Source organism: Paralichthys olivaceus, chromosome 23, assembly GCF_024713975.1.
Source record: "Paralichthys olivaceus isolate ysfri-2021 chromosome 23, ASM2471397v2, whole genome shotgun sequence".
NCBI classification, from domain to species: domain Eukaryota; kingdom Metazoa; phylum Chordata; class Actinopteri; order Pleuronectiformes; family Paralichthyidae; genus Paralichthys; species Paralichthys olivaceus.
Window position 1 is genome coordinate 16,265,220 of NC_091115.1, and position 26,877 is coordinate 16,292,096.

A 26,877-nucleotide genomic window follows, 5' to 3' on the forward strand; every position below is an offset into this window, starting at 1 on the left:
GCCAGATCACTCGTGAGGTCATTCTTTTAACCTTGCGTTGCCTGAGCAGAGCAGCCAACTTAGTTAAAGGCCCACTCCACCACGGACATGAGATTTTCTGCGCTTTTGCCTTCTGGCAGACGTTTCCATCACATCATGGACAAATGTTTCTACCCCACTGCCATACGGTTGTATGGAACACTGCCAAATACAGATGCTGACCTCAGCCCACTTTCCACTTGACTACTTGCACTGACACAATGCTGCAATGTTTACAGTTCATATGTGTAATTTGAACAGTTTTTAACAGTGCAATACCTTCTTCCTCAAACCTCTAAGTAATAACATTAGCAAACGTAGCACTTTTCCAAAAAAAAAAAAGCTTCACAGTCGTAGAAACAGAAAATACATGCAGTACGATTACAAATTTGAGGGCAAGACAATGCATGAGTTAAAGTATACCAAAGCGGGGTTGAAAGAATTATGATTAGAAACAACAAAATAATGCATTTTTAAGAGTTTTAAAAAAAAGTCGTATTGTCTAAACTACACCGCAATAATCGATCTGTATGTATGTGCAATATGTGGTGTCTGCCATTTCAGGAAATTATGAGTTTTACAGGAATAATAATGTATTTATAGGAATTTCTATATATATATATATAATTTCTATGCATTTTCTGTGCAGGGACCTAAGTGATCAGCTCTTAAGGGGGGCTTCGCTCTTAAGGGGGGCTTCGCTCTCAGCCGCATTAGTCGAGACAATAATAGAAACAGCTTAGTCCACTTAATGTTCCACTCTGTCATTCTGTTTCACACACTCATCCCTCTTCTACATAACACACACACTCATTCATTCATTCATTCATTTGAGGGAGAAACTCAAACTCTGCTGTGCGATGATCCCCCTCTCCAGTCCCCTGTAAGCCCCGCCTTCATGTAAATCACCAACGAGGTAATGTGATTGGACCGGAGGCGTTGACTGACAAGCCCCTCGACGGAGCGGAGACGCGCACGGACCCGCCCACCACTTCCCGTTGACGTCACGAAAGGACAAACCTCTTTACCGGGAGGTCATCCGGTCTCTCCGAGCGGCCGGTCACAGCGAAGCGGAGGCGCCATCTTAAGACACGAGCAGAGTGAGTGCCATTATCATTTCAAAAACAGCACACGCGCCACACTGCGCGGCGACACGTGCGTGAACGTTATGAGTCTATGTTGCCGTGAGTCCCGTGAAGCAGTTTAGTTTCCCGCGACGTAACGTTTTCTCCTGTGTAGAAGACGTTCCACCTTGAAGCAGCCATGCTAGCTTAGCATGCGACCTAGCATAGCATTTTAGCATCGGCGTAGAAGAAGAACAGGAGGAATGCTGCATGAATGTGTAGGGAATCGCTTGAAAGCGTTGAGCTGGTGTGTCCACGTGACTTAAGTGTGTAGGTTAACTTGTACTTGTGCTGCACATTGTCAAAGTAGCCTAGCATTCATTCAATAAGTTAGCAATTCATGTTCACGGTCATTCTGACACTGGACTAGCATAGAGCACGTGACGTCGCATCCCAAAGTTCAGGTGACTGTGTGTGTGTGTGTGTGTGTGTGTGTGTGTGTGTGTGTGTGTGTGTGTGTGTGATTTCGTGGGGGTGGCCAACCTCCCTCAGCTAGCACACGGCTAACTAGTTGCTCACTGCACCGCAGCTCCGCCAGCAGGCAGGACACCACCATGTACCCCACCGCGTTGACGCAGCTCGCCCGGGGCAACCCGTTCAGCGCCCCCCTGTTCAGCCTCCAGAAAGTGGAAGAGCCCCGCCAGAGCGCCCCTGGACAGACGACCCGCAGACTGGCAGCGGCCGCCACCGCAGACGGTAACCCCCGGCTAACATATGCACACAGGCAGGCTTACGGGTGCCAGAGTTAGCTGCATTAGCTTAGCTGTCATGCCTCGGCCCTCTGAGCCCAACCCACAGTGTGTAATTCACTATAAACCAATGATTATTATATGCACATGACATGTATGCATTGCATCTAGTCATCAAGCCTTTTTCATCGTTAGGACAAATTAGCATTAGACTCTGGAGACAGTCAGCTATTAGGCCTTCACTACGCACAGTCCTGTGGAGGACAAGGAAGGACAAAGCGATGTGTTGCCCTTGCACTGCGGTGAGATTCTGTCACGTTTGTGTCAGCTCATGTTTTTAAGCGGAATTAAAACTCATCTAGCGAATCAGTGATCAGGGGATTTATCTGCAAACTTGCCCGCTACTCATGAGCTGCCCAGGGGTGACCAGGAACAAACTGTCCTAGCTTGAAACACTTTGAAAAAACATGGGGTCTCTAGTGTAAAAAAAAAAAAAAGTGCAGTTCTGATCTAAAAGTTGAAGCGGTATCAGTTGTTAGGTTCACCTCCATTCTGCTGGACAGTCTGTGATCAACCATTTGTTGGGGAGATGTCATCATGATTTTAATTGATTATGATTGAAGTCAAATGCCAATGATATTAGCATGTGCATGAAAGCACATTTACCCATTTCAAAATGCCTTTCCTTCCCATTGGTTAAAAGTTTGGTGTAATCCTAATGGTAGTGGTACATTTTTAGTTTTAGTTACTTTGCAGTAAATCAAGTTTAGTAGTAGCAGTGAGGTGTTATGTAATCTGACAACAGTTGCTGGTAGGTGGGTTAAACCACTTACCGTTGCATAGGGACACAACTGGGAAAATAAATGGTCTCCCTATTATAGCTTTTGGTTTGACATGTAGTGGGTTTGAGGGCGCATAGGTTTTGTAGATCCAGTAAGATTCTTAATACTCTAAGCCAGTTAGACATCTAAGAAACTTTCCTAAGCTGAAACTGTTTTCAAATGATACCTGTGTCTCTTCAGAGGGCAACAGTTGTGAGTTCGGCTCTCAGAAGTATCTCGTCCTGTGTGGCTTTGGTGGGATTCTGAGCTGTGGTACCACACACACAGCAGTCGTTCCCCTTGATCTGGTCAAATGCAGATTGCAGGTCTGTCGCCATGGCTCCCAGCCATTTTTAAACGTCACACCCCGCCCGTCCATAACCGTTTTTGTCTTTTTTTAATGCACCAATTTGCATGAAAGAAAATGAGCCAGCCCAGTTGTGAAATAATTTTTTTTGTCATGGTGTTTTGATTCCTGTGATTATGTTTTGGAGTGATCATAACATGGTTGCATGATTTTGCACCACTGTTCTTTGTGTTCAATGGTTACTGCCCACCTTGTCAACCCCCCACCCCTCGCCTGCCCTCAGTCACAGTAGAGGACTCGTGTAGGTGAAGGTCAAGAGAGCCAGACCTGAGGGAGAGCACGTCCCGAATGTTTACTGTGCTATTTGACACCATAGGGGGTGGTCTGTATGTCAGGACTGCCTAATGTCAGACTGATTGTTCATTAATGCACTGACTGATTAACATTGTAATGTCAGGTAAGCATTTTTCATAGATTTTGATTGGTAAGAAACAGACCTCGTGATGATGAAGTAATTTTCTGTTTAAGTGCAAAAGAAATGTATTTGATCCTTACGTTTATCCCTTAACTGATTTAAATCATAGGTTTGCAGGACCACATTGATGTTTTACATTTTTAGTCAACCTGCTCATTTTTTTATTAGCAGTGGCTAAATGTAACATGGTAAACAAATCTAAACTTTTAGTATTCTTTGAAAGGATGAGGAGTAATGAATTGCTCTGGTGAACAGCCCAACATGTGAAACATCCTTGTGGTCCTTGAAAGTTCATACTGAAATCACATATGTACAATGATTTATTTTTTCCACCTGTTGGGTGTGATCATAACAAATGGTGGCATGTTAGTGGCAGAGCCATCTATAAGGGAAGAGTCCTGACACTGAATCCAAACAATCCTCAGTGACAACTTCTCCTTTATGTGGCTCTGGTTTGGTGATGATTTTTGTTTTGTGTCGCATGTGACCCTGCATGTTGCACGCATGTTGTGTGTCCCCCTCCCTTCTACCACAGAGGAAGTCAGCTGCGCATTTGGCTCCTCAAAGTACTATGCCCTGTGTGGGTTTGGGGGTATCCTGAGCTGCGGTTTAACACACACAGCAGTTGTGCCCCTCGATCTTGTCAAGTGCCGTCTGCAGGTTTGTATGGAAGCTGAACCTCACAGTAGCCACAGTCAGCAGCTCGTCACACATCTGTTACCCAGAGATGACGATATGTACACGTTTGTCAAAGCCCACTCATACTGCCGTGAATTCATTTTATGACAATTACGAAATTATAAGCATCACACATTGTAAAAGTGTATACACACTCCATATTACACAACACACAAAGACAGAACATAATCTTTTGGATTAAACCTGAGTACAGCAACTATTTACACAATTATTTGTATCACAACATTGATTTGAATGTTATGTACAATCATTCGTCATTATACAGATTGTTTTCCGATAACCTGATATTTTAAAGTGGCAATAGACTTGTTTGCTGTTTTTTTTTTATGCTTTAACTCCTAAATTTAATTTTGGTTACAAATGGCTTGGTCTGTAATTGCCTACCTAGTTGGTCGATACACTCTTGACAAAAGACAAATCTCCCATTGGTGTGACAATTGCTGTGCTACTTTTTATAAAGAAGAAAATGGCTTCCAGTCTTCCTGGACTGATCAGTTCCTTCCTACAGCAGGAGACGCAGACCTCCTGAGTTTTTTATGTTCAATGTTTGAGGTTATGGGGCAATATGACTGAACCTCAGACCTTCAGTTGATTGAGAGGCAGAACATTTGGAGGGTTTAAAACTGATTTTGGTTTTCAAATGTAAAATGACATGTTGCCAACTCAGTTTGCCTTATTGTCCTGTGTTGTTGGTAGTTGCTCAGAAAATGAAAAGTGATCTTTTACAGTAGTACAACTTGGAAACACCAGGAGGGTGGGAAACGTTTCTATTGCCACTTAAAATGGATTCAGTGTATCGAAATGACAAACTACACAAGGCACGTCCAGTACAATTTCTTTGACACAAGTGAGTGACACAAAACTAAAAACTAAGCACAGTCTTTCCACAAACGTATAAATGTTGCCCAAATCACAAACTAGAACTGCACATGATTTAAAAATGTAATGCTTACCTCAGTGTTTCTCTTCAGGTGGACCCAAATAAATACAAGAGCATTGGCAAAGGCTTCTCAATCACAGTGAAGGAAGATGGTTTCAGAGGCTTGGCAAAGGGCTGGGCCCCCACCTTCATCGGCTACTCCATGCAGGGCCTGTGCAAGTTTGGCTTTTATGAAGTGTTTAAGATCTTCTACAGCGACTTGCTTGGAGAGGTGAGTTCATCACACAAACACACACCTCTGCACACGACTGCCACATTTCATATAATTTCTTGTGGTGATGAGCACTTGCACTTAGTGAAATAAATGGATTGAAGTTGTCTCAATGTTTTTATAATTGTGTTGGTAACATGCCTGTACATGTGGTCATCATGAAGCCTGAAGCAAGTCTGAGGACATTAAACCTGTTTGGACTCATCATGAACAAGTTCAACCATTGACTCATCGGCACATGTTACCATCCCACAGAATAGGCACATTCCGAACAGGCAGAAACATTGTTACTAGTTGAACACTGCCACATAAAGTTACTGCCCATTTGCTAATTTACCAATGTGCCCTTTTTATTTGGTGCTTTGGCTGTCAATTATTTTAGTAATCGAGTATTCTATCAATTATCCCATTGAAAAGTAAATGCCCAAAAGAGAAAAACACACTTGAACACACTTTTTAGAGGATCCAATGTTTTTATAGGTTAAATTTCATAAAACCTTTCCAAACATATCTATTTAGTGCATTGCCACCTGGTGCAAAATAGTTTTCTTTAATGCAAAAACAAATCTAAAAATTACTTAACAAAATGTCTACAGCTGAAAACCAAAGCATGTTATATTGATTTGTCACATAATTCTATAGATGAGACAACATTTTTGAATCAGGGATGGCAAACCACAATGTCTTCAATCAAGATGGTAATTAAAGGTTGTTATCATGTGGACCATCTCTGACCTAACTTATTTGCCACAGTTGTTTGTCTGTTTACATATCGTTGGATCGATATCATTAGATCCATTACGTTCTGACCATTTGTGTGGTGTCGCCCAATAGGAGAACACCTACCTGTGGAGGACATCATTGTACCTGGCTGCCTCAGCCAGCGCAGAGTTCTTTGCTGACATCGCTCTGGCTCCCATGGAGGCTGTGAAAGTTCGTATCCAGACACAGCCCGGCTTCGCCAACACCCTCAGAGAGGCCGTTCCCAAGATGTTCAAAGAGGAGGGGATCTGGGCGTAAGTGTGATGCAGTCGGACACTTCCTTAGGATTCAGTTCCGTTATCAGTCAGAAGTATATTATAATGGATGCATTAGAGACTAAATGTATAGAAAATGGATTTCTGATGACAACACGCTCCTTAGATCCACCTCTGGAGGGCGCTGTTCTCTGAGCAGTGCTCCTCGGCAGCTTTCTGGCTGTACAGTTGGAGGTGCTTGAGTCATTGGCGTGTGAGAACAGTCTACCTGTCCCCCAGCCCAACTGCATCACTGGCAGCCCTGTCCTCTATAGACGGGGCGCCTCCAGTGCTGCAAGCCTGGTGGACGGACACAGTATTGTTAGAACTATTAGCTCAGTAATCTGTCACTGGAAACCACTGTAAGGTAACGTCTCTGCTGTAACTCCAGTTTCTATAAGGGTGTGGTGCCTCTGTGGATGAGACAGATTCCCTACACCATGATGAAGTTTGCCTGCTTTGAGCGCACCGTGGAGTTGCTCTACAAGTATGCTGTTCCTAAGCCCCGTAGTGAGTGCAGCAAGTCCGAGCAGCTGGTTGTCACATTCGTGGCTGGTTACATTGGTGAGTACCTCAGCGCCCGCCTCCAGTATTCTGTGTAGAACCTGTATTGACTGCACACACATTAGTTTATTGAGAACCAGACGAGCACCTGAGAGCAGTAAATATATGAGGATGATTAGTGGATGCAGGTAATCGCTAATCAAAAGGAGTTTTTTCTGAATTACAACTTATACTAGAAGACAAACCTTGTATTTAATACAGACTGAAGTGACGTCAAAGAGTATTATAGCCAGTGTTTCCATTTAATTAACTAGACTGTGTTAGCCCACCAAATTTTAAATTCATCTTGCCACTCTTTCATCAGGAACTAACATTTTTTTAATCAACATTATTAAATAAGAGATCTCTAATTTGGTGTGTGCAGCGCCCTACGCTGGATTCTTGTGCTACTGCATGCTTGTGGTATGGTCGTAAAGTTTTTAATATAGAGAACTTATCCTTCACTCTTTAGCCTATATACTGGTCACTCAGAATCTGTTGCGAGTGCACATGCACCCCTGTCACTTGAAGGCACACAGCCTCTCACTTTGAAAACTTGAAGTCAATCAAAGAATGTCTCTTAATAGCAAAGCTTCATGTTGGCACTAATATTTCAGTCTCATTTCCATTAACTAGTACAAGAACTGTGCTGTTGTACAGAGTAAAGTTTTAACCTGGTTCTCTGCTCTGTGTGCAGCTGGTGTGTTCTGTGCCATCGTGTCCCATCCTGCTGACTCAGTGGTGTCTGTGCTGAACAAGGAGAAGGGCAGCACTGCAGTCCAGGTCCTCAAGAAGCTCGGACCCAAAGGTGTGTATCTGCCGTCCACAGTAACAACTCAGCAGCACAGTGCAGTAAGAACGGTTTGATCAACATGCTCCTTAGATCCACCTCTGGAGGGCGCTGTTCTCTGAGCAGTGCTCCTCGGCAGCTTTCTGGCTGTACAGTTGGAGGTGCTTGAGTCATTGGCGTGTGAGAACAGTCTACCTGTCCCCCAGCCCAACTGCATCACTGGCAGCCCTGTCCTCTACAGACGGGGCGCCTCCAGTGCTGCAAGCCTGGTGGACGGACACAGCTGACAGGACTTTGCTTTGTTGAACATTTCTGAGTTATTGTTGCTTTAATTGGATCAGCCACAATGATCCACTACAACAGTAACACAGAATTAAATGTGAATCATTTCAATGTTCGTCTTGTGTTGACTTGTATGTCTCTTAACAGATCAGTGTATTGGCTATAAAGGCAAGCCTTAGTAAAAGCCAAATTCATTTTCTTTAAAAGGGAACGAGAAAGATTTATTTTAAAACCTGGAATTTCATACATACTATCAAGAAATAAGAAAAATAAGACATTTAGGAATGTTTGGCCTTGGCAGAGGTATTTGCTCTAAATGTCAATCTAGTTTAGATTCATTTAGAGAGAGAGATTTGTGAAAACCTGATGATTGTATCCCTATGAGCTGAGCCTTGAAAAGGATGCTAAACACGGCAGAGCTCCTGTTTTTATTCTCCTGTAAATGTGTCCATATATCCACACAACTAGATGATTTCCCACCGCAACCCTCAACATTAAAATTAAGTTGAAGTATGAGAGCTACATTTGTAAATGAAAGTGTCCCAGACTAGTTCTAATATTACTGTTGAATAGAAGCTCAGACTCCAGTTTCAGTGGAATTCTCCCAGAGTCTGAATCTAATGGTGTCTCTGTTGTGTTTAGGTGTGTGGAAGGGTCTGGTTGCCCGTATCATCATGATCGGTACTCTGACCGCACTGCAGTGGTTCATCTACGACTCAGTCAAGGTCTACTTCCGCCTGCCCCGGCCCCCTCCCCCCGAGATGCCCGAGTCCCTGAAGAAGAAGCTCGGCCTCACGGAGTAAAAACACAGCCCCTCCTTCCATTCCTCCACTGAGCCTCAGCCTCCAGACGACGACTCATCTGAACCCCAGAGTTCCACAGCGCACACAGCAGTTTTCTATATTTATGTCCTCAGCTCGTGCAGCTCTGTTAAGAGCACAGAGCTGCTACTCATGTATATTTAAAACAAGCAGAACAAGGAGCTGTCGCTTACCAACATGGAAATATTCCTCTGTAGAAACCCCTGTCTGGTTATATCAGTTTCTGTCATTAGAAAATATGGATATTCTAATAAAATAAAATTACATCAAAATTCTGCGTCATCATTGTTTTGCTGACTTTCATCTGTAACTACACAGGTCTGATGAATTAATGGCTACACTACGCACAGATGTCTTTCAAGTTTTATTTTTGTCTCTTTCCTCATTGGACATTTAAAAACTACAATAATATAAAGACAAGTATTAAAACATTTAACACAATGTTTAATATTGAATAAATTGTGACTGAGCCTCTGAGACCACATGAATGATAGATGCTTGACCTCGAGGGAAATTTAGGATGGAATCATTTTAGGAATCCAAGCAGGTTTCTGTATTTCAAACCATTTGGGGACAGCAGGCAGTTATTGGGTGGATGGGTAAAACTTAATCTTTAAAAAGCACCTTTCAAATAGTTACATGGTGCTCTGCAAGTTTAAAAAATTGTTGAAGCATTAGAATTAAAAATATTACAGATGAGACAAAATGTAAGGCAAACAAAGACAAACTTCACATGAAGCGGGAGGGGCGGGGGAAGAATCAGTTATGACAGAATCTGTTTTTAACCACTAGAGGGAGTCCTAACTCCATTAACGTTTAACAAAGATGCAAAGAGCATTAATATCTGAAAGTGAAGGTTTGACATTCAAATGTCTGCTCATATAAAACTACAAGTTGATGAAAGTGTAATCAGCTAAATTAACTTGAGGTGTTTTCCTCAATATGCTGATTTGACCCAACATGCATGGTTCCTGGTGCGTTCAGGTGTAAGTAGCATGACCTGTTGTATTTATGAGATAGAGCTCATTCTACCTACTTTCACAATGCTTGTATTAAACATTGAGGTTTGAAAACTTCCATCAGTGCGTTAAGAATATTTTTGCTGTAGTTTCTAATTTGTCAGAGGTTCTAAATATGTGTTTATCAATTATTGAAAGAGTGAGAACGAGGCAAAAACCAATCAAACTGAAGAAACTTTTGAATTCTCTATTTTTTATTTGAGTGTATACAGTGTGTGTGTTACACCACCAGCTCTAGAGGAGTGTGTGTCTGTGTGTGTGTGTTGTGTACCGCTGCTGTCATTACAATCCATTTGTTTGCTTGTGAAATATTTAACATTGACAACAATAGTGCTTCCTCTGTTGGAAAAAGGCTGCGTCTCTAACAACGCGGGGGCCTGCTTACATGGCAGGGTTGCAAGGGGTCATGGGAAAATGGAATCCATTTACGTGTTCCCTGTCTGCGAGATCACAGTGTCACTGCTCTGTCATTGAATAAAACATCAGCACCACGAGGGATAAAGAGTTTTCCCAGAGCTCCGCATGCACGCGGCCTCCCTGCGGGTGTCATCTCCACATTTCGAGATAACCTGTAAATATGGGGCTCGGGTGATTAGCTCCATTGTGGCGATGTGACTTCCGCACAACTTGAACGGCAGCATGCTTTTTTCGGTTTTAATGCTCCACCTCCGGCACATCTGACTGCTGATGGAAACGGCTGCGGGGCTCCATCAGGGACGGTTAGACTTCAGCCATTGTTTCCATTACACGGTGCCAAGACCAGGCCGGGCAGAGTGGCACATCACACACCGGGTGACCCCGTGAACCTCCAGCTTCGGTACTTTCTCAAAAATCCTGTTGAGAAACTATTAAATGAGACTTTTTTTTTTTAGGTGGAGTGAGTCATTTCTAAAACACTATGCTCGGTTTTGCAGGGTATGACGTCACGATTATTAGTTTGGATGATTTCACAAAGAAAAGATGGCTGCGTCAGTCTCAGCTACAGTGCATGTTCCTTCAGCTGCACCCCCCCTCTCACTTTCAGGTTCACCCCACGCTGAGTTTATGGATAAATAGCTTTTAAAGAACAGACCACAACAAGTGTTTTTAAATGGTTTATATGGTAAAATATGGTTATTTTAAATAAATAGTAAGTTGGTTTTGAACACAGGGCCCCTGTGGCTCACCTGTATTTATAGTGATTTTCAAGTCTTATCATTTGAATCACTCGTACAATCATTCACAACTGGCACAGTCATGAGGACAATTTGGAGCTCGGACATTGGAATGCAGACCGGCAGTGCTGCCAAACCACCGACCCTCTTGTTAGTGGACGACCCTCTCTCCCCCCTGAGCCACAGGTGCTCACATTATGCACAGTGTCACCCGCTTTCAGATTTGCAGCTGAAATGTCCGCTGCGCCGCCACTGCCTGTACGGTGGTTATTTTCGCTCCTCCTCTCCTCCTGTGACAACATGGGTGTCATTTGTATAATACAACTGTATATTAAAATTAATAAACTAATTGCATGTGCTTTCAAGTGCTTTTAATGTAATTTAGGTACTTATATCCCTCCACCTGCTTATTATTCCTAAAAGACAGTTTCTAACATGCTGCCACAAGCTGAGATGACCACATATGTGCCCCCCAGCAGAGAGGCCCAGCAGAGAGGAACTGCAGTTGTCTAGACAAAAGATAACCAGGATCTGTAGTCAGAGCTGAGTGGCACAGCGAGTCAGGTCAACTCCGTCCTACGTTGTGAGGGTCGTCGCTTTGCTCGTACATCAGCTGGTCTATAGAGGTTATCAGTGACACTGAGAAATAAATAATGTGTTTGGTAATCTAGTCTCGGCAAAGGGGCAAAGGACTCTAGTTTAAAGTTGATACGATCAGGAGAAAATATGAGTTCTTGAATGAAATGTAGGTTTCTGCGGAGACCTCGGTTCTTACAGCGAGGAGGGAAAGAGCCACCGCTCCACACAGAACAGGAGCTGGGACAGACGCACGTGCGGACATACTCATCCGTGCTTTCACACATCGAGCCATTGTCCTTTTCAGCCTTGTGCAGAATTTCTGGAGGTCACTCTGAAATAGCATCTGTTGTTCCTGGTCACATGAGCGAGGGAGGCCCGGCTTGCCTCACTTTGAAGAATTTGCAGTGGGAGGATCGGCAGGGGACGTCTCTGTGAGCAGGGATGCGGGCTACTGCAAGAGTCAGCTGGACTACAGACAGGGCAGGGTCATAAGATCCTGATCATGGCTCTACTACTGAACTGTCTGTCTCCATGTCCGTCTCTTATGTAGAACACATATCTCGCTAACCCTCCCTCTACAGCTTCACACTTGGTCTGTGTATTCTTAAAGGGATAGTTCACCGAAAAACGACAATTCAGTCATTATCCACTCCCCTCTATGCTATGGTGGGTGGGTGAAGCGTTTGAGTTTACAGAACACTTTAGGAGTCTCAGAGGTAAACAGTATTAAAAACATACTAAAAACACTTCTTGTTTTACAGTCCATTCAAATATCGCACAGCAACTCAGTGATGAGACGTTCGGGTGACCAGTGATTCGAGGGCATGGATGACCTCAGAGGGACGAGACGCAGAATTGTGTGAATTAGTGGAGACGGATGTTCAGGAACGTTAATGTACGTCAAATCTAAAAGTAATATGTGCCACAAAAGTGAAACATTTTTTGGAGCCCCCCCCCTGAACTTCTCATGGAAAGCTTTCAGAGGAGCTTGTGTCCTTTTCAGGGCTCCTCTTAGCTCCCCTGTAATTGAAACCCTGGTGGTAGCATTATTAGCATTCAAGAGGGGTTCCTGCACCAAACTCTAATTCTCAGACCTTCATTTTGTGCTGTATATTAAAAATGAACGTGTTCAACCTCGGTCCAGGTTGTACTGCAGTAATAGAAACACCACACAGTCTGCACAGATGTGATCAACAAGGAGTTAACGGGGCCCCGGCAAATCTGTGAGTGTTCCTTCTTGCCTGAAACAGGATTTTCGGCTTCAGTGAACGACAAAGATGGTGCTGAGCAGTGAGCTCAAAACTCAGGTTTCAAAATAAAAGTCCCTGTGGAAACGTGTGGCTGATGTCGCGGACGTTACGATTTCTTCGCAGGCTGCAGTTGAACCGAAAACAGAAAATTGACACGTGAACAAGCAACACAAGAACTAATATCTGATTCTTCTTAGACTGAATGAAGCTGGGAAGATACTTTCACTGAGCACCACAGTCACTGCTTCATATCACTTACATAGAGTCACTCAGGTTTATCTTGTATTAGGATTGTTCCGTGTGACTAACATGGCCCTTGATCCTGACAAACGTCATCCCTGACTGACAAAAACATGACACATGCTTTATTCCACCCGCTGCTGCTGCTGTACGATAGAAAGCTGTGACTAGCTGTCCGTGCGTCCTGATTGGTCAGACTGCCCATCCAGGTCAGGAGGCTGACCTTGGACCCCCTTGAGTGTGCCAAATACACTGGCACACACACACCACTTCTCTTCCTTATTGAAAATAACAAGTGACCGCAGGTGGTTGCATTAAATAACTGAGCTCACATGCAGCAGCTCACCACTCATTATATAATCTTGGCCAGTGTGTTAAACCCTACATTCTCATTGCTGCTGATCTTCCTGGTAAAATGCAATGCAACAAAACAAAAATGAATACAGTACAATATCAGCATATATGAAATCAAATGTATGTTTGTAGTTATTAATAAGGCTCAATCAGAATGCAGCAAACATGGCACAGTGTTAACACAACACAAACTGAAAACTGTTTTTTTCCAGTCAGGAGACAATTAAAGATGATCACAGGAGAATGAGTGATTCGAATAAATTGAATTGTTGTAAGGGGAATAGACAGGAATTCGAACACCATGGGAATAGATCAGATGCATTAGAGCTGAGGACTTCCCGAGACGTCTCATGGAAGGCTTCCTGGTCCAATGACAACAGAAATGTCCTGAATGAGTCGAACATTTAAATGTTACCAAACGGTTGAAGCATGCAGGAGTTGTTGCTGCATCAGCATTCACATTAGATATTAGTTTGATGCACGAGTGAAATAAATCCCAGATATGTAAGTGAATTCATCAAGGAGATTATATTTTCTGTGTCTGTCTGTCTTTCAGCAGGATCACTCAAAAACTAATTTCCATAAAATGTTGTGGAGAGGTGGAGCATGACTCAAGAAAGAAGACATTTTAGAACATATCTTGAAAGAAGACTGTGAAATATTGGTGTGTTGTGGTTTTTTAAATTTTAATTTAATGTCATTGTATTATTTATTCAGTCTGTGACCTGAATGTTCTCAGTGTTTCTTCCCCTAAATTATATTGGACTTTGTTTGGGCCTTTTCTTTCTTTCTATGGCTCAGAGAACTGTCCCAGAATTCCAAGGTGCTTGCATCCTTTTTCTGTGCGAATGGCAAATACAGCCCCTGGGAACTGGAACTTGATTGTAGCCGCAACTCACTTTGCAAGGATAAACAGTCTGTTTCCTCATCGCTGACAAACATGAGGATTGTTTATATAGATAAATACATGAGGATTTGATGATGCTTGCGTGTTATAGATAAAAAAAAGTGCAGGGTTAACTGATGGCTGGAAGACGGAGAGAGTAGGCTACAAAGGAGGGGGGCTGTGTGTTATATAACAGCCTGTTAGGCCCGCCTTCTTTCACCGGCCAATCTAATCCTCCCCACTCATCACACGCGAGGACCTCTCACGTAATCAGGCACACAAAGGCCCTCAGCATGGCTGAGCGGGCGCCTTTAAGGGAACAGCATCCCCCTCACCCCATTGGATGACGAGGGAAGCCCAACAGCAGCGTCCTATTGGGTGCCAGCCTGTATCGCCACAGCCGGCGTCATCACCCTGTGTGACATGCGTGCAGCATCAGCAGGGGGATGCAGGGAACAACATGTTCCCATGCGTGGTCTCAACACTGGCTGTCGTTTCAGTGCAGTTGTCTCTCACAGTGGAGGAAAATGAACACAGGTGCAATAGTTTGCTTCTAATGTGTGAAAATGAAATCTTTAGAGGAAATTCTTGAACCTCGGTGGAGTCTGAGGGAGGGAGGGACTAAAAGGTCAAATCCTGTGTCTGGGTTCCTCTTTTTCTCTCTGATCCAGTGGATGAACCCATTAAAATACTGAACCTTGTCTGACCTGAAGCCTCGGAGGCGACAGAGCGTGTTTGATTACGACGAGGCAAAAGGAAATTCCTTTACACTTGTGCAGGAAGAGCTGTGGCTAAAGAGGATGACATGATAAATGATAGATGCTTTGTATTTATATAGAGCTTCTCTAGTCTTGATGACCACTCAAAGTGCTTTACAGTACAGTTTTACAGTCCCCCACACACACACAGCGCATTTATGTGGCAATTTGGGATCAGTATCTTGCCCAAGGACACTTTGAAATGCGGAATGAGGAAGATTTGGATTGAACCGACATCATTTTGCTCTGTGCAGCTCATCCTCTTAGAATAATGCTAATAAAACAAGATCTGTTTGGGAAACCGTGCCATTGTGTTTTCTTGCTTTTCAATTGGTTTTCACTCCATCCACAGGAATAGAAACTGGACGTAACCGTTACATGTCTCTGCCCGCGTAGTTGTTACACGTACTTACACTCGTGTTACACGTGGTCACGTTGTGTCCCTGACCGCCCCCAGAGCTGGTTTCACTGATTTGATCACAATCTGTCCTCAATGCGTAAACCTGTATTTTCATCTGTCTGATTGTAATCTGATTACTGAAACAAATTGTAATGCATGTGTAAATAGGGTAATGCAAAATGTCCAATGTTTTACTTTGCATGTAAAATTGATCAAATGCTGCAGCTATATAACTGGTATATATTTAGTAATAATACTTCTCAGGTGGAGATACAGTATATGGAGAAATGAGCAAAGCAGAACTGCAGTTCTACTTCAGTATTAGTATCATTATGTGAGAACGAATGACACAGAAATGTAGAATAAAGTGATTGTGCTCTAAGATATTTGTTACAGACCCTGCTGGCACAAATGAACAGCAGGCCTGTGGGTGGAGTTACTATTGGATCATCTGTCCTATAAACTCAGAGACACCTTTAATTACTCCTGTGTCAGCTCCTGCTGGAATTCTGAAGAGATGCCTGCAGTTTGGAAATTTAAAAATGACCCCTCCTCTGTGCACGAGGATGTGATGCTCTCAGGTGTGATGTGTGACACTTATCTGTGTCTGCAGAAAAGAAAAAAGCATGAGGGGGATAAGCTGTTGACTGAACCCACTGTTTTGTCTGAATAACATTTAACAATTTATATATATATGTTATATATAAAAACATATATATAATAACAGCTATAAGGACACACAGAGAGAGAGATAAACCTAAATGCTTGTTTTAAATGCATTACCATAGATCACTGTGTTCCATATGAGCATCACGCACAGCCTGGCACCTTGCGTGCGCCCCCCGCCCCCTCACATGTGAGCCTCGGTACAGTGGAACTCCATCCTCCTCCTCCTCCTCCTCTTCCTCACTGCAGCGCGTTCTTCTCCTCACTCTCGGAATTAACTAACATCCAACTTAAGGATCCAAAGAGAAAATGTAAGTAATCCCGCATGTTTCCTCGCACAGTGGAGTTTTGTGTGTGCGGGGGTCGGGGGGTGGGGGGTGGGGGGGTGCTGCCGCCACAGTGATGCGTGCTCAGCGCCTCTGCAGCAATGGATGCACCGAGATGACGGAATCGGAGTTAAACTGTGAGTCATTAGACTGCTGCAAACTAAAGGGGCAATCCTGAACTGATGTTTCTGGTTGTTCTGCAGCTATCAGGCCATTTTAAGATTTCTGTGCAGGGAAGTGAGAAATGTGCATTATTGCTGTCTGTTACATTTTGTTCCAACTGTGCAAAGTGCAGCTGCTGCAGCTCAATGACGTGAGCTGTGATGCATTTGAACACAAACGTCTCCAGACTCTGGTTTTACATTTATACTGTTTTTTTACAAATCTCCAAATCTGCGTTTTTTGGACCATCTTGAGCTGTTCCCGTTGTGCACTTGTCGTTGAGGGCGGGTTGTGTAATTGCAGCCTCAGCCTGTCACAGACAATGGAGCATCCCAGTGAGCTGATGGTGAACTTGAGCTCCTCTGAGTAGAATTATTTCATTTTTATGGAGATGTTTGAACCTTTTGTCTCAGCATCACCCCAACACCAGGGCTCCTGCAGAGCTGCAGGTCGTTACATAACATCACTTCCACTAAAATCACAGAAAAAGAGAAGAGCTCATGGACCTCAAAAGATTAAATCACAAACAGGTTGTGTTGATGGGGCTCCTGAACTTATTTCTTCGGCCGCTGAGCCGATTATGTAACAGCAAATAGAATTTAGGAGGCTAAAGTGAGGCATTGTGCTTCTCAGCAGCCCCATTGTTTCCCTGAACAAGTGTCAGTCAGCTGCAGCCACGAGGTGTTTCTCTCTTCATGGACACAAAGCAGCTCCCTGGACCACCTACTCACAAGTTCCCATTAAAACCCTGATATGAGCTGATATCCTAACTTGTCTGCAGACTTTGTGTTGCAACGCAGAGCTTTGTTCTTTGTTAATATACTGATTGCAAAGTGGGTCCCAAACCGAGGAACTGGGGCCTTCAGGGATCTGGGACACGCAGGATTATTAAATAGTTGTGGACGCTCTGGTTTCAAATATTATTTATTTGATCAGCCCCTCCCTATTTTTCAAAGTGTCCATTTGACCTTGATATGATGTCAATGAAGCAAAATCAGTTCATGTTTTTTTTGCTGGAATAATCCTTTCTCCCTGTACAATAATAATTAAATGTCAACCTAACAAGTAATTCATTCTTTCGATATCTTGTCAGTCACATAACACCAACATATAATTCATTAGGCAAGTTGAAATGTGTTGTCCATTGTGGCCTCAAACTGAAAACTGAGGTCGTGCTTGTTCTTATGTTACATTTAAAACCATTTAAATAACAACTTGAGACAATTGTAAAACTAATGATGTGGATGCATGAATATTCATAACACATCACAAGTTTCCGTGGAAGGACCATTTCTGTATAATTAGTTTGTATACATAAAATAACATACATATTTTGCATTCTCTTATTTTTCTTATTCTGTATTCATTTTATAATTTCCCTATAAGCTTTGACTCTTGTCGGTCAACTCTCCTCTCATCACGCGATCAGACTGTGATGTAACTCTGCTCCGCTGCTGCACAGAACACACTCAGCTTATAACTGTGGCGCTGACACGCAAAATTAATCTTTTAAATTTTTTTAAATGAAAGCAACCTTTTGTCAGTGTTTGCAGATGGTCTTATCCTGGAATGAAATACAAATTTGAACATAATGGCCCAAATTATAATGTTTTTCATTATTATTCAAATGTTTAAAACTTTTCTGACACTAAAATAATTTAATTATTGTTATCATCATTGTTATTGTGTTTTATATCCATCCATCTATTTACACTGCTTATACTTTGGGTTTCCACCTGACATTGGATGAAAGGTGTGGTTCAACATGGACATGTGGCCCAGTCCATCACAGGCAATGATTATATTACTTCTTACATTATTATTTGTATTAGTACAGGACCTGTTCTAAACATGGCTTTTTATGGCTGCTTGACCTGAGTTAATGCTCTGGAGCTACTTCAGATTTATTCCTTCTCATAAGTGAGTCCTAACTCAGTCACTTTTTCTTGTTTGTGTGCTGGACGCTGTGTGAAGGGTTCTTTATAAACAGTCTATGGTGCAAAGTGAAGTTAAAAAAGTTTGTGATCATCCTACTTGGTTTATCTACAATGGAGATTTGATAATCAACAGAATGAGATGAATCTTCAGACCCAAGCTCCCAATGAAAGCGTTGTAATTCACCTTGGATATAAAGTACTGCAGCAACAAAATGAACATTGTGCCTTTAGTTTAAAGACAACTTTCTGAAGATGAAATGATTCTAGGAATGTTGATGCCGGGAAGGTGATCAAAAACCTGTTAACGTCTGAGTCAGTCTGATATGGTGAAATATAAATAAACCTACTATATCGAAATAATCTTGCGTCTACATTTCTGATAAGATGAAGGGTTTGCAAGATATGCATTACAGATAAAGACAGACAGGAATGACTAGGTAGATGATTCTTTATCTCTCGCTCCCTCTCTCTTTCTCTCAGCCCCAAACACACACACTCACTCATCCAGTGTGAGTGTAACATTTTAGTATATGCAATGATCCCATGTACCACTTACACAAATGCAGATGAGCAAGAAGACAGTGACAGTAATTACAATGAAAATTTTGTATTAGTGGTCTGTGTGTAGGTGCTGTATTACAGAAAGAACCTTGGTGTGAAGAACTCCATATTCCTTTAATAAGAATCCGACTCTGTGGCATCCATCAAGTGTCAGAGGATGACAGCATCAGTCAGTGTCACACGGGAACTACTGCTGTGGCCATGACAACGTGCTCAAATGCATCATGTACGTATGATGATGCTGTTTCTGAGAGGGGGACAAAATGATGATGCAACACTGTTGAGACACGAGCGTTTGAGCGGACACTGGTTTGAAGCGTGTCAGTGTGTTGTTGGTTTGTCTCTGCACTTGGAGCCCATCCATGCTTCCTTCTGTAAATGTGTGTAACCATGGTGATACCATAACTGGCTTTTCTTTTTACAAACCAATTGTGTTGTTGGTTGTGGACTTTGTTATTTACACACAGAATAAAGCATTCAGGCTAACACTGCCTGTCCTCAGGATTGGCAAAACATCCGAAAACCTCTCTTGATCAGAAAATGCTTAGCCGATAATGAAAATGATCATCGCAGCTACTGCTCGCTGCTTTTATTTTTCTGCATAAATAAAAGCATGCTGTCAACTGTTTGTTAGAGCCTGTGAAACTGAGTGCTGCTCCTCGGGTTCTCAATGTGCTGAAATGAATCTGCGGCAGTTTTGAAAGTTGATTCATTGAGCTTCTCACATCTTCTTCATTGTGAGGATTTGCTGCTTTTCTCACAACTGAGAATCTCTGGATTTGAAGACATCACACTTGGATTGGAGACTTTGTAGAATTGCTCTACATATTCATCGGTAATGGCAGCAAATGATTAATTGCAGGACTTTTGTAATTCGACTGCATTGTATGTAGTCTGTATGTGAGAATTTGACCGTCAACCCTGAGAGATGGAGCTGTGTCTCTGCGACTACTGATGCACAGTCCCCTTGCTGCTTATTGCATGAGGAAGATCGTGTCTGATCCGACTGTGCTGACATGTCCCCTCTGTGTCTCTCCCTGCAGCTGCAACCATGTCCTCAGTTCTGCAGAAGCTCATCAGCCCGATGGCCAGCAGCCCCGCTGAGCCTCCCAGGAACAAGGTGACGGTGGTCGGGGTGGGCCAAGTGGGCATGGCCTGTGCCGTCAGCATCCTGCTGCGGGTAAGATACCTCACAAGACACACTCCCTCTCTGAGTGCTGCGACACGAGCGTCACTGTTCGCTGGCTGTTATGCTCAAGATGCTACTTACGCCCCACGTTTTGGCTTTATCCTAAGATTGTCCCCTTCTGCAGGATATTTCTAAATGGTAATCTAAACTTTATGATCTACAGAATTTGCATTGTATGTTTTGTATTGGTCTGCATGATGAAAGTAAAAAACATTCACATTTCAGACACACACACATTTTGAATATGTGAATGTATATGAATTTGAATGAATTAACTTCTCGAGTTTTATTTACATGTATGTCATATATGAAAACTTCATGTTTGAAAATGACAAAGAAAGAAAACTGTGATCTATAACATCATCCGTCTTATTTCTGTTTGTCCAGGACCTGTGTGATGAGCTGGCTCTGGTGGATGTGATGGAGGATCGTCTGAAAGGAGAGATGATGGACCTGCAGCACGGCAGCCTCTTCCTCAAGACCTCCAAGATAGTCGCGGACAAAGGTCAGGAGCTGAGGCCCACATGCTGCTGCAGGCGGTTAAAGTTAATGCATCAGTTGGGACATGAAATCAGTTGATAACTGACCACATCCCTGTTAGACGCTGTCTGTCAGTGCTGAGCAGTGAGTGCTTCCTATCTGAGGCCATGGGTGATTACAGTTTCAGGGCAAGTGGTCCCTGTGGGAATGTAACCTCCTAATGTGCATGAAGGCCCATTACCCTGTCGTGTTATTGATTCATATATAAATACCTTGCATTAAAGAGCGATGGTAATAAAGTGTGCAATTCTTCCTTGTCTCCCTCCTCCTCCCCCAGACTATGCCGTGACAGCCAACTCCCGCCTGGTTGTGGTGACAGCCGGCGTTCGCCAGCAGGAGGGAGAGAGCCGCCTCAACCTGGTGCAGAGAAACGTCAACGTCTTCAAGTCCATCATCCCCCAGATCGTCAAGTACAGCCCCAACTGCACACTCATCGTGGTGTCAAACCCTGGTAAAAACACCAACACACACACACACACACACACACACACACACACACACAGTGGTCTTTCTGTGTGTATATGATATATCAATGACCCCTGGGTGTAACATGCTCCCCACAGTTGATGTGCTCACGTACGTCACCTGGAAGCTGAGCGGTCTACCCAAGCACCGCGTCATCGGCAGTGGCACCAACCTGGACTCAGCCCGCTTTCGTTACCTGATGGCCGAGCGCCTCGGCATCCACTCGAGCTCCTTCAACGGCTGGGTGCTGGGCGAGCACGGAGACACGAGCGGTGGGTACACACGGAAAAGATGCAGATTGTCATGTCTGCGGGGAATCATTCGGGATTGTGTTTTTTCCACCAAGGAAAATTGAGAAACTGCATGAAAAATCCTACAGAGTGATTGTATGGGTGTTTATTTGCAGTTCCTGTGTGGAGTGGAGCAAACGTAGCTGGGGTCAACCTGCAGAAGCTGAATCCGGAGATCGGCACAGATTCTGATAAAGAGCAGTGGAAGGCCACACACAAAGCAGTGGTGGACAGGTACCTGTGTTAAATGATTTTAATTTAACAGATATTATTTAAAAAAAACTAAAAACAATATTAATACTAATAATATTAATCAAAGATGGTCACAGTGATCCATGAATGTATTATTATTATTATCATTATTAATAATGCATGCTAACATTAATAACCTATTTTTATTAGTGGTGTTGGTATGAAATTAATATTGAATTATTAATTATTAATTAATTAAATTTTATGTGCTATAGTTTCACCTCTGCATCTGCATATAAATAATGGTTATTAAATTATTTATTAGAGCTAATATCTTCCTTTTCCAGGCTAATTTTGGAGGTATATATATTTAAAGGTATAAATAAAGGTTCTGCAAACAAAAGGACACATTTTCAAACATTTACACTCAATACAACCTAAATGTACAGATGAAAACAGTTATAATAATAACCTACAATAATCAGTTTGACTGGGACGGACACAATCACCATGAGGTTTCCTGAGACGAGATTTGAAACAGCCGACGATGTCTAACAGCACAGAGGCACATGTCGGAGGAATGTCAGAACTGAGTACTGTGTTGTGTTTCAGTGCCTACGAGGTGATCAAGCTGAAGGGCTACACCAACTGGGCCATCGGCCTGAGCGTGGCCGACCTGACGGAGAGCATCGTCAAGAACATGAGCCGAGTGCACCCCGTCTCCACCATGGTCAAGGTCAGTCATGTACACACACACACACACACACACACACACACACACACACAGGAACACTTGCAGATGAAGCCGGACACAAAGTCAAACAGAAATCTGTCTGTGTGTGTGTGGAATATATATCTCGAGAAGTATCGTTAAGGATCCAAGGAGGCGATTTGGAAACGTGATATGTTCAATGTTAATAAAATTTGAGTGAACAGGTAAACAGCTCCTCGCAGTCAGTGTACTAACAGGCGGTCTGCAGACCGATGTTGAAAATCTCTTCCTCTACTACCCTGGATAAATTACAGCAGTGGTAATCAATTGGTGGCCTGTGGCTTCAAAATGAGCCGCCAGTAATCATCCTCATTGTTGACAGGTTTGCATGATCAGGGCTCTGAGAGAGGAGGGGCTGGGCAGACTCAAGCTGACAGAGAATGGGTGAAGTGTGCCGCATTAGATTCCATCTGAGTCGACCTATTGCATGTATCTTCTGTATCTGTGCAGATAGATTGAATTGTGAGGTCAGCAGTAACCACGAGTCCAAACTTCGTCTTGTCTCCAGTGGGATCTCTACTTATCTTATTGTTTAGCACACCCCTCTACTTACAGTGCAGGTGGTAGGTTCCAGGCAGGTGAGGCTATAAAGGTCAATGCCAGGCAGTAGTGAAGGGGGGGGGGGGGGGTTAGAGGAGTTGTGCTTGTTGTGAGGCTGCAGATTTTGTTTGTTTTGTGTTTTGCAAAGAATTTTCTTCTGTTTCTTCAGTTTTCCCTTTTTCATGTTTTAAAATTAAAATTATTTTAGAGCTTAAATTAGTTCTAACTTCTTTTCGGACTCCCAGAAACGACCCAAATACTCCTTCAACACTGTGCCTGGCACTTATCACCCCCATGCAGTAATATGTCTATATATAGTGTCAACATCTGACGTCCTCCTCGCCTAACCGCGCCGCCGTGTGTTTCCTCAGGACATGTACGGTATCGACGAGGAGGTCTTCCTGTCTCTGCCCTGCGTCCTGAACAGCGCCGGCGTGAGCAGCGTCGTCAACATGACCCTGACGGACGATGAGGTGGGCCAGCTGAGGAAGAGCGCCGACACGCTGTGGGGCATCCAGAAGGACCTCAAGGACGTTTGAACCTCCCTGCCCACACACACACACACACACACACAGTGGTGCTGAGGCCAGCTGACACGCACACACTCCTTCATAACGCCCCTCTCTCTCTTAGACCGTGTTGCTCTCTTTAAAGGATGATATCAGTGTTTTAAAGCCCGAAAAAACACTATAATAAGCACATTTGCTCCCAAACAGCTCGTAGTTGGTGTTTGTGTGTTGGTGTTAGGAGATGTAAGCCGACCTCCGTTGTTGTACTCCGAATGGATTCTTGTGTTTCAGCTGTTTTAGACCAGGATCAAGCACAATCCTCACAAGCGTCCTCCTCCACCGCTTAGTTGATCAGAGAAAGACCCTTCACGTCCAAAAAGCACACTGCTCCCCTGCTGCCCTCACCTGAAACTGGGGAAAGTGGTAGAGCAGACAGGCGACTGCACAATTAGCTCATTATGAGTGTGAAGGTTAATCTCTCCCCCTTGTTTTAAGCAAACAGAGCTGCAGAGGAGGAGCGGTGATGTCAAGCTCATGTTGAGGGTTTTTTTCTCGAAAAACGTTTTCTGACTGTCTGACCTTGTGTGTTGGAAACCACGACGTGTAACTCAATAAACTGAACATCATTCAAAGTGCCCTGTGTGTGTGTGTGTGTAAGTGTTTTATTCTGGAAAAACAAAGCTTCTTATAATGATGCAAACCTGTAACAAGATTCATTTGTCCAGTAAGTGAGAAATACACACTGCTATCTGGGTTCAAAGTTGCTAATACAGTGTTTTCAAATGGATAGTATCCATTTCACAAAAACCCATTAAATGTATGTGCAGATCCGGATCAGGAGGCAGATCCAGGATTTATTGTCTGCCTTTAATATTTTGACATTTTACTGATATCCTCGGGATTCATTCATAGATACATTTCGGGAAATGATATCTGATTATCAAGTGTTACCATCTCTGAGTATTTGATTTACAGGAACTGAATGAATGAATTGAATTGAAACTACCATCTACTATAATGAGGCTCATGATCTTAATGGGTAAATGTCACAGAGAGAAAATGTTTTTTTTAACTTTTACATAAATGATGAATCACAAACAGAAAATGAATAGGCTCTCTTTTGTTTTTTTTTGCGCCAAGATGAATAAATGTAACTTTACATTTATTTCTTGTTTATTTAATATTATATATAGTTTATTTTCTCTGTCCATTCCATTTTATTTCTCATTTGTGGACTAGTAATGAACCCAGAAACACTACAATCCAGGAATCCAGCTGCTGAAAGGCAACACAGTGACACACAGTGGTTTGATTGAGCAACTTCAGAAAGTCAGTTTGTTTTATTCAGATTTCTTACTACACCTACTGAGGTGATAAAAGGTCCAGTGTGTAAGATTTAGGTGAAAATGAACTATTGGCAGAAATTTAATGTAGAATAATCCTCATGATGTTTTCACTTGTTCGTTTCATCTAAATTGTATGAATTGTAGTTTTCTTTACCCCAGAAAAGGCCCTTTATATTTAAATACTTTATATTTACATTGAAGGGACCCTCTCTACATTAGTCCAGACTGGACAAACTAAACACCTTTTGAGTTTTTATGACAATTAAAGTCTACCCATGTTTGGAAGGAGATGGTGAGGTGAGGGGTGTTCAGCTGCAAAATGTAATTTCAACACTAGATATCACTCAATTCTACAAACTGTACCTTCACGAGAAACCATTGCACAAAATGATTTTGTCCTTTTCATATTTTTTGTAGTTTCATTTTATTTCAGTATTTTTTCTTCCATTGTTGTAAATGTCAAAGTCCTTTCACAGTAAAGCTAGGTATAAAAGTTTTATTCAGGGAAACATGATGAGATCTTGTACACACATACGGAAAAGACTCATCTCTCTCAGGTGGGCACCTCCAGCTCTCGTGGGAACAGAGAAAGGGGGAAGAAATTATTTGTCCGGGCTCTTTTGACTGCCCTCCTGTACATGTAGCGTTTCCCAAAGCGAAGGGTTAACGGGTTGTAGTTGAATTTACTCCTGCGGTCGTTGCACAGCAGCTGCTTCTGCTCCTCGTTCTCCCTCAGGGAGAGACACAGGCTGGGCTCCTCCACCAGGTCGGCCTCAGTCCTCCTCCTGAGCGCAGAGAGGACAGATCCTGAGGAGACAGACAGAGACATCAGTCCACTGATGGAGGACATTAGTGAGTCATTGGGTGAAACTGTACTGTAAAGAGCTTCGAGTGGAAATCTTAGAAATCATCTGTGATCTTCTGCTCCTGATAGACATCAGTGACATCATGGATGCGGTAAATGTTTGAGTCACTGAAATAGTAATGCAGTTTATTAATAAAGAAATATGCTCTAATACATTTGTTTACAATTATATCTTTACATAAAATAGCCAAAGGGACTTTTAAAATGTATTATATTAGGGGCTTTATGCTATTTCCTTATTTTAGGGCTTGTTACATTTTTCACATGATTTATTTTTTGTTGAATTCTTTAAATAAAAATGCAGGACCAGGATACTGACTGTTTAATATTCTTTTTGCAAACCCCTCTTTAATCTAAGCTCTTTATTGATTGATCACACATCACTCACAGACTGCTGGCACAGGCATCAGGAACTTCAGTGGACGAGCCACTCTTCTTCTTTTTTTTTTTCTTATAAGAAAGATATATCTTTAGAATACCAGAATATACATATTACTGCTGCTGTAACATCTGGTCTGTTCTGTCTCATATTTTAAAGATATATTCATGTTTTTATAAAATAGTACCGGAATGACTATTACATAGTGGGGGAAGTGTACTTCTGTGCTATGATGCAAACAAATATAAGCTATTTCATTCTCTGAATGAAATGATTGATTATGTAATTATTGATACATAATGTGTAAGCAAAAAAATCGATATAGATTGATTTGTTGATTTCAATTGTTTTCTACACTGTTTATGATTTTAATGTTAAGAACATTTTAACTGAACACTGACATATGAAAAGGCCAAATCTTCCACTTCTGAGCTGACGTGGACTGGAAGTATAAAAGTGTGTCAGATTATTATGTCTATTATTGGAGCAAAACAAAATGTTCTCTTATTGTCTAGAAAAGATAAAATACAGAAAAATGCACAAAGAACTTTTCAGGCGGCTCACCTGTTGCTTGTGTCCTTTGTGCCGAGCCATATCCTGGCAGAGCTTCCCCCTCACTCCCTGCATCCTGGCCGACGATCAGGCCACACACCACAGCCAGAGCCACGAGTCTCATCTGTGAACACGACATTCGGATCCTGCCTCTGTGTGTTAATGTTCACCCACTCGGCAGATACTAAGCCTTTCCCTCCATTCAGACCT

General features: G+C 42.7%; 3 protein-coding genes and 2 non-coding genes across 9 annotated transcripts; 4 read left to right on the forward strand and 1 right to left on the reverse strand.

The window, feature by feature from the left end:
* Positions 1-977: 977 nt before the first annotated feature.
* Positions 978-9,008, forward strand: slc25a3a (solute carrier family 25 member 3a). 4 transcript variants are annotated; one of them, XM_020099968.2, is made up of 8 exons: positions 978-1,118; positions 1,672-1,838; positions 2,854-2,978; positions 5,105-5,284; positions 6,119-6,300; positions 6,692-6,864; positions 7,541-7,651; positions 8,558-9,008. In XM_020099968.2, exons 2-8 carry the CDS (start codon positions 1,697-1,699, stop codon positions 8,716-8,718), a joined length of 1,074 nt encoding a protein of 357 aa, XP_019955527.1. In that variant the 5' UTR covers positions 978-1,118; positions 1,672-1,696; the 3' UTR covers positions 8,719-9,008. The 4 variants fall into 4 exon arrangements, with proteins under 4 accessions (XP_019955527.1, XP_019955526.1, XP_069375794.1 ...); XM_020099967.2 differs by lacking the exon at positions 2,854-2,978 and adding an exon at positions 3,970-4,094; XM_069519693.1 differs by having other exon boundaries at positions 1,080-1,118; positions 2,854-4,094.
* On the forward strand, positions 6,414-6,616 carry LOC138406871 (small nucleolar RNA SNORA53). The gene has a single exon (XR_011240273.1). It is a non-coding gene; the product is annotated as a small nucleolar RNA SNORA53 (small nucleolar RNA).
* Positions 7,713-7,915, forward strand: LOC138406872 (small nucleolar RNA SNORA53). The gene has a single exon (XR_011240274.1). It is a non-coding gene; the product is annotated as a small nucleolar RNA SNORA53 (small nucleolar RNA).
* Positions 9,009-16,192: 7,184 nt separating the features above from the next.
* Positions 16,193-24,160, forward strand: ldhba (lactate dehydrogenase Ba). Of its 2 annotated transcripts, none has more exons than XM_069520155.1 (8): positions 16,193-16,353; positions 20,072-20,208; positions 20,605-20,722; positions 21,035-21,208; positions 21,321-21,494; positions 21,629-21,746; positions 22,317-22,440; positions 23,388-24,160. In XM_069520155.1, the coding sequence occupies exons 2-8, from the start codon at positions 20,080-20,082 to the stop codon at positions 23,553-23,555; spliced, it is 1,005 nt and encodes a 334-aa protein (XP_069376256.1). In that variant the 5' UTR covers positions 16,193-16,353; positions 20,072-20,079; the 3' UTR covers positions 23,556-24,160. The 2 variants fall into 2 exon arrangements, with proteins under 2 accessions (XP_069376256.1, XP_069376257.1); XM_069520156.1 differs by lacking the exon at positions 16,193-16,353 and adding an exon at positions 16,382-16,505.
* Positions 24,161-25,352: 1,192 nt separating this feature from the next.
* kiss2 (kisspeptin 2) lies at positions 25,353-26,853 on the reverse strand. The gene is made up of 2 exons (XM_020099814.2): positions 26,680-26,853; positions 25,353-25,678 (listed from the first exon to the last, which is right to left on the reverse strand). The coding sequence occupies exons 1-2, from the start codon at positions 26,804-26,806 to the stop codon at positions 25,425-25,427; spliced, it is 381 nt and encodes a 126-aa protein (XP_019955373.2). The 5' UTR covers positions 26,807-26,853; the 3' UTR covers positions 25,353-25,424.
* Between the last annotated feature and the right edge of the window lie 24 nt (positions 26,854-26,877).

What these genes read in the sequence shown, in the direction of transcription:
- kiss2 (XM_020099814.2), bottom strand. Translation starts at nt 26,806, where the DNA reads ATGTCGTGTTCACAGATGAGACTCGTGGCTCTGGCTGTGGTGTGTGGC. An exon ending in ACAAAGGACACAAGCAACAG is followed by an intron (nt 25,679 to 26,679) that starts GTGAGCCGCCTG and finishes CTGTCTCCTCAG; the next exon opens with GATCTGTCCTCTCTGCGCTC.
- ldhba (XM_069520156.1), top strand. Translation starts at nt 16,445, where the DNA reads ATGCGTGCTCAGCGCCTCTGCAGCAATGGATGCACCGAGATGACGGAA. An exon ending in CAAGATAGTCGCGGACAAAG is followed by an intron (nt 20,723 to 21,034) that starts GTCAGGAGCTGA and finishes CTCCTCCCCCAG; the next exon opens with ACTATGCCGTGACAGCCAAC. An exon ending in CACAAAGCAGTGGTGGACAG is followed by an intron (nt 21,747 to 22,316) that starts GTACCTGTGTTA and finishes GTTGTGTTTCAG; the next exon opens with TGCCTACGAGGTGATCAAGC.
- slc25a3a (XM_020099968.2), top strand. Translation starts at nt 1,697, where the DNA reads ATGTACCCCACCGCGTTGACGCAGCTCGCCCGGGGCAACCCGTTCAGC. An exon ending in ATTCGTGGCTGGTTACATTG is followed by an intron (nt 6,865 to 7,540) that starts GTGAGTACCTCA and finishes CTCTGTGTGCAG; the next exon opens with CTGGTGTGTTCTGTGCCATC. An exon ending in CAAGAAGCTCGGACCCAAAG is followed by an intron (nt 7,652 to 8,557) that starts GTGTGTATCTGC and finishes TGTTGTGTTTAG; the next exon opens with GTGTGTGGAAGGGTCTGGTT.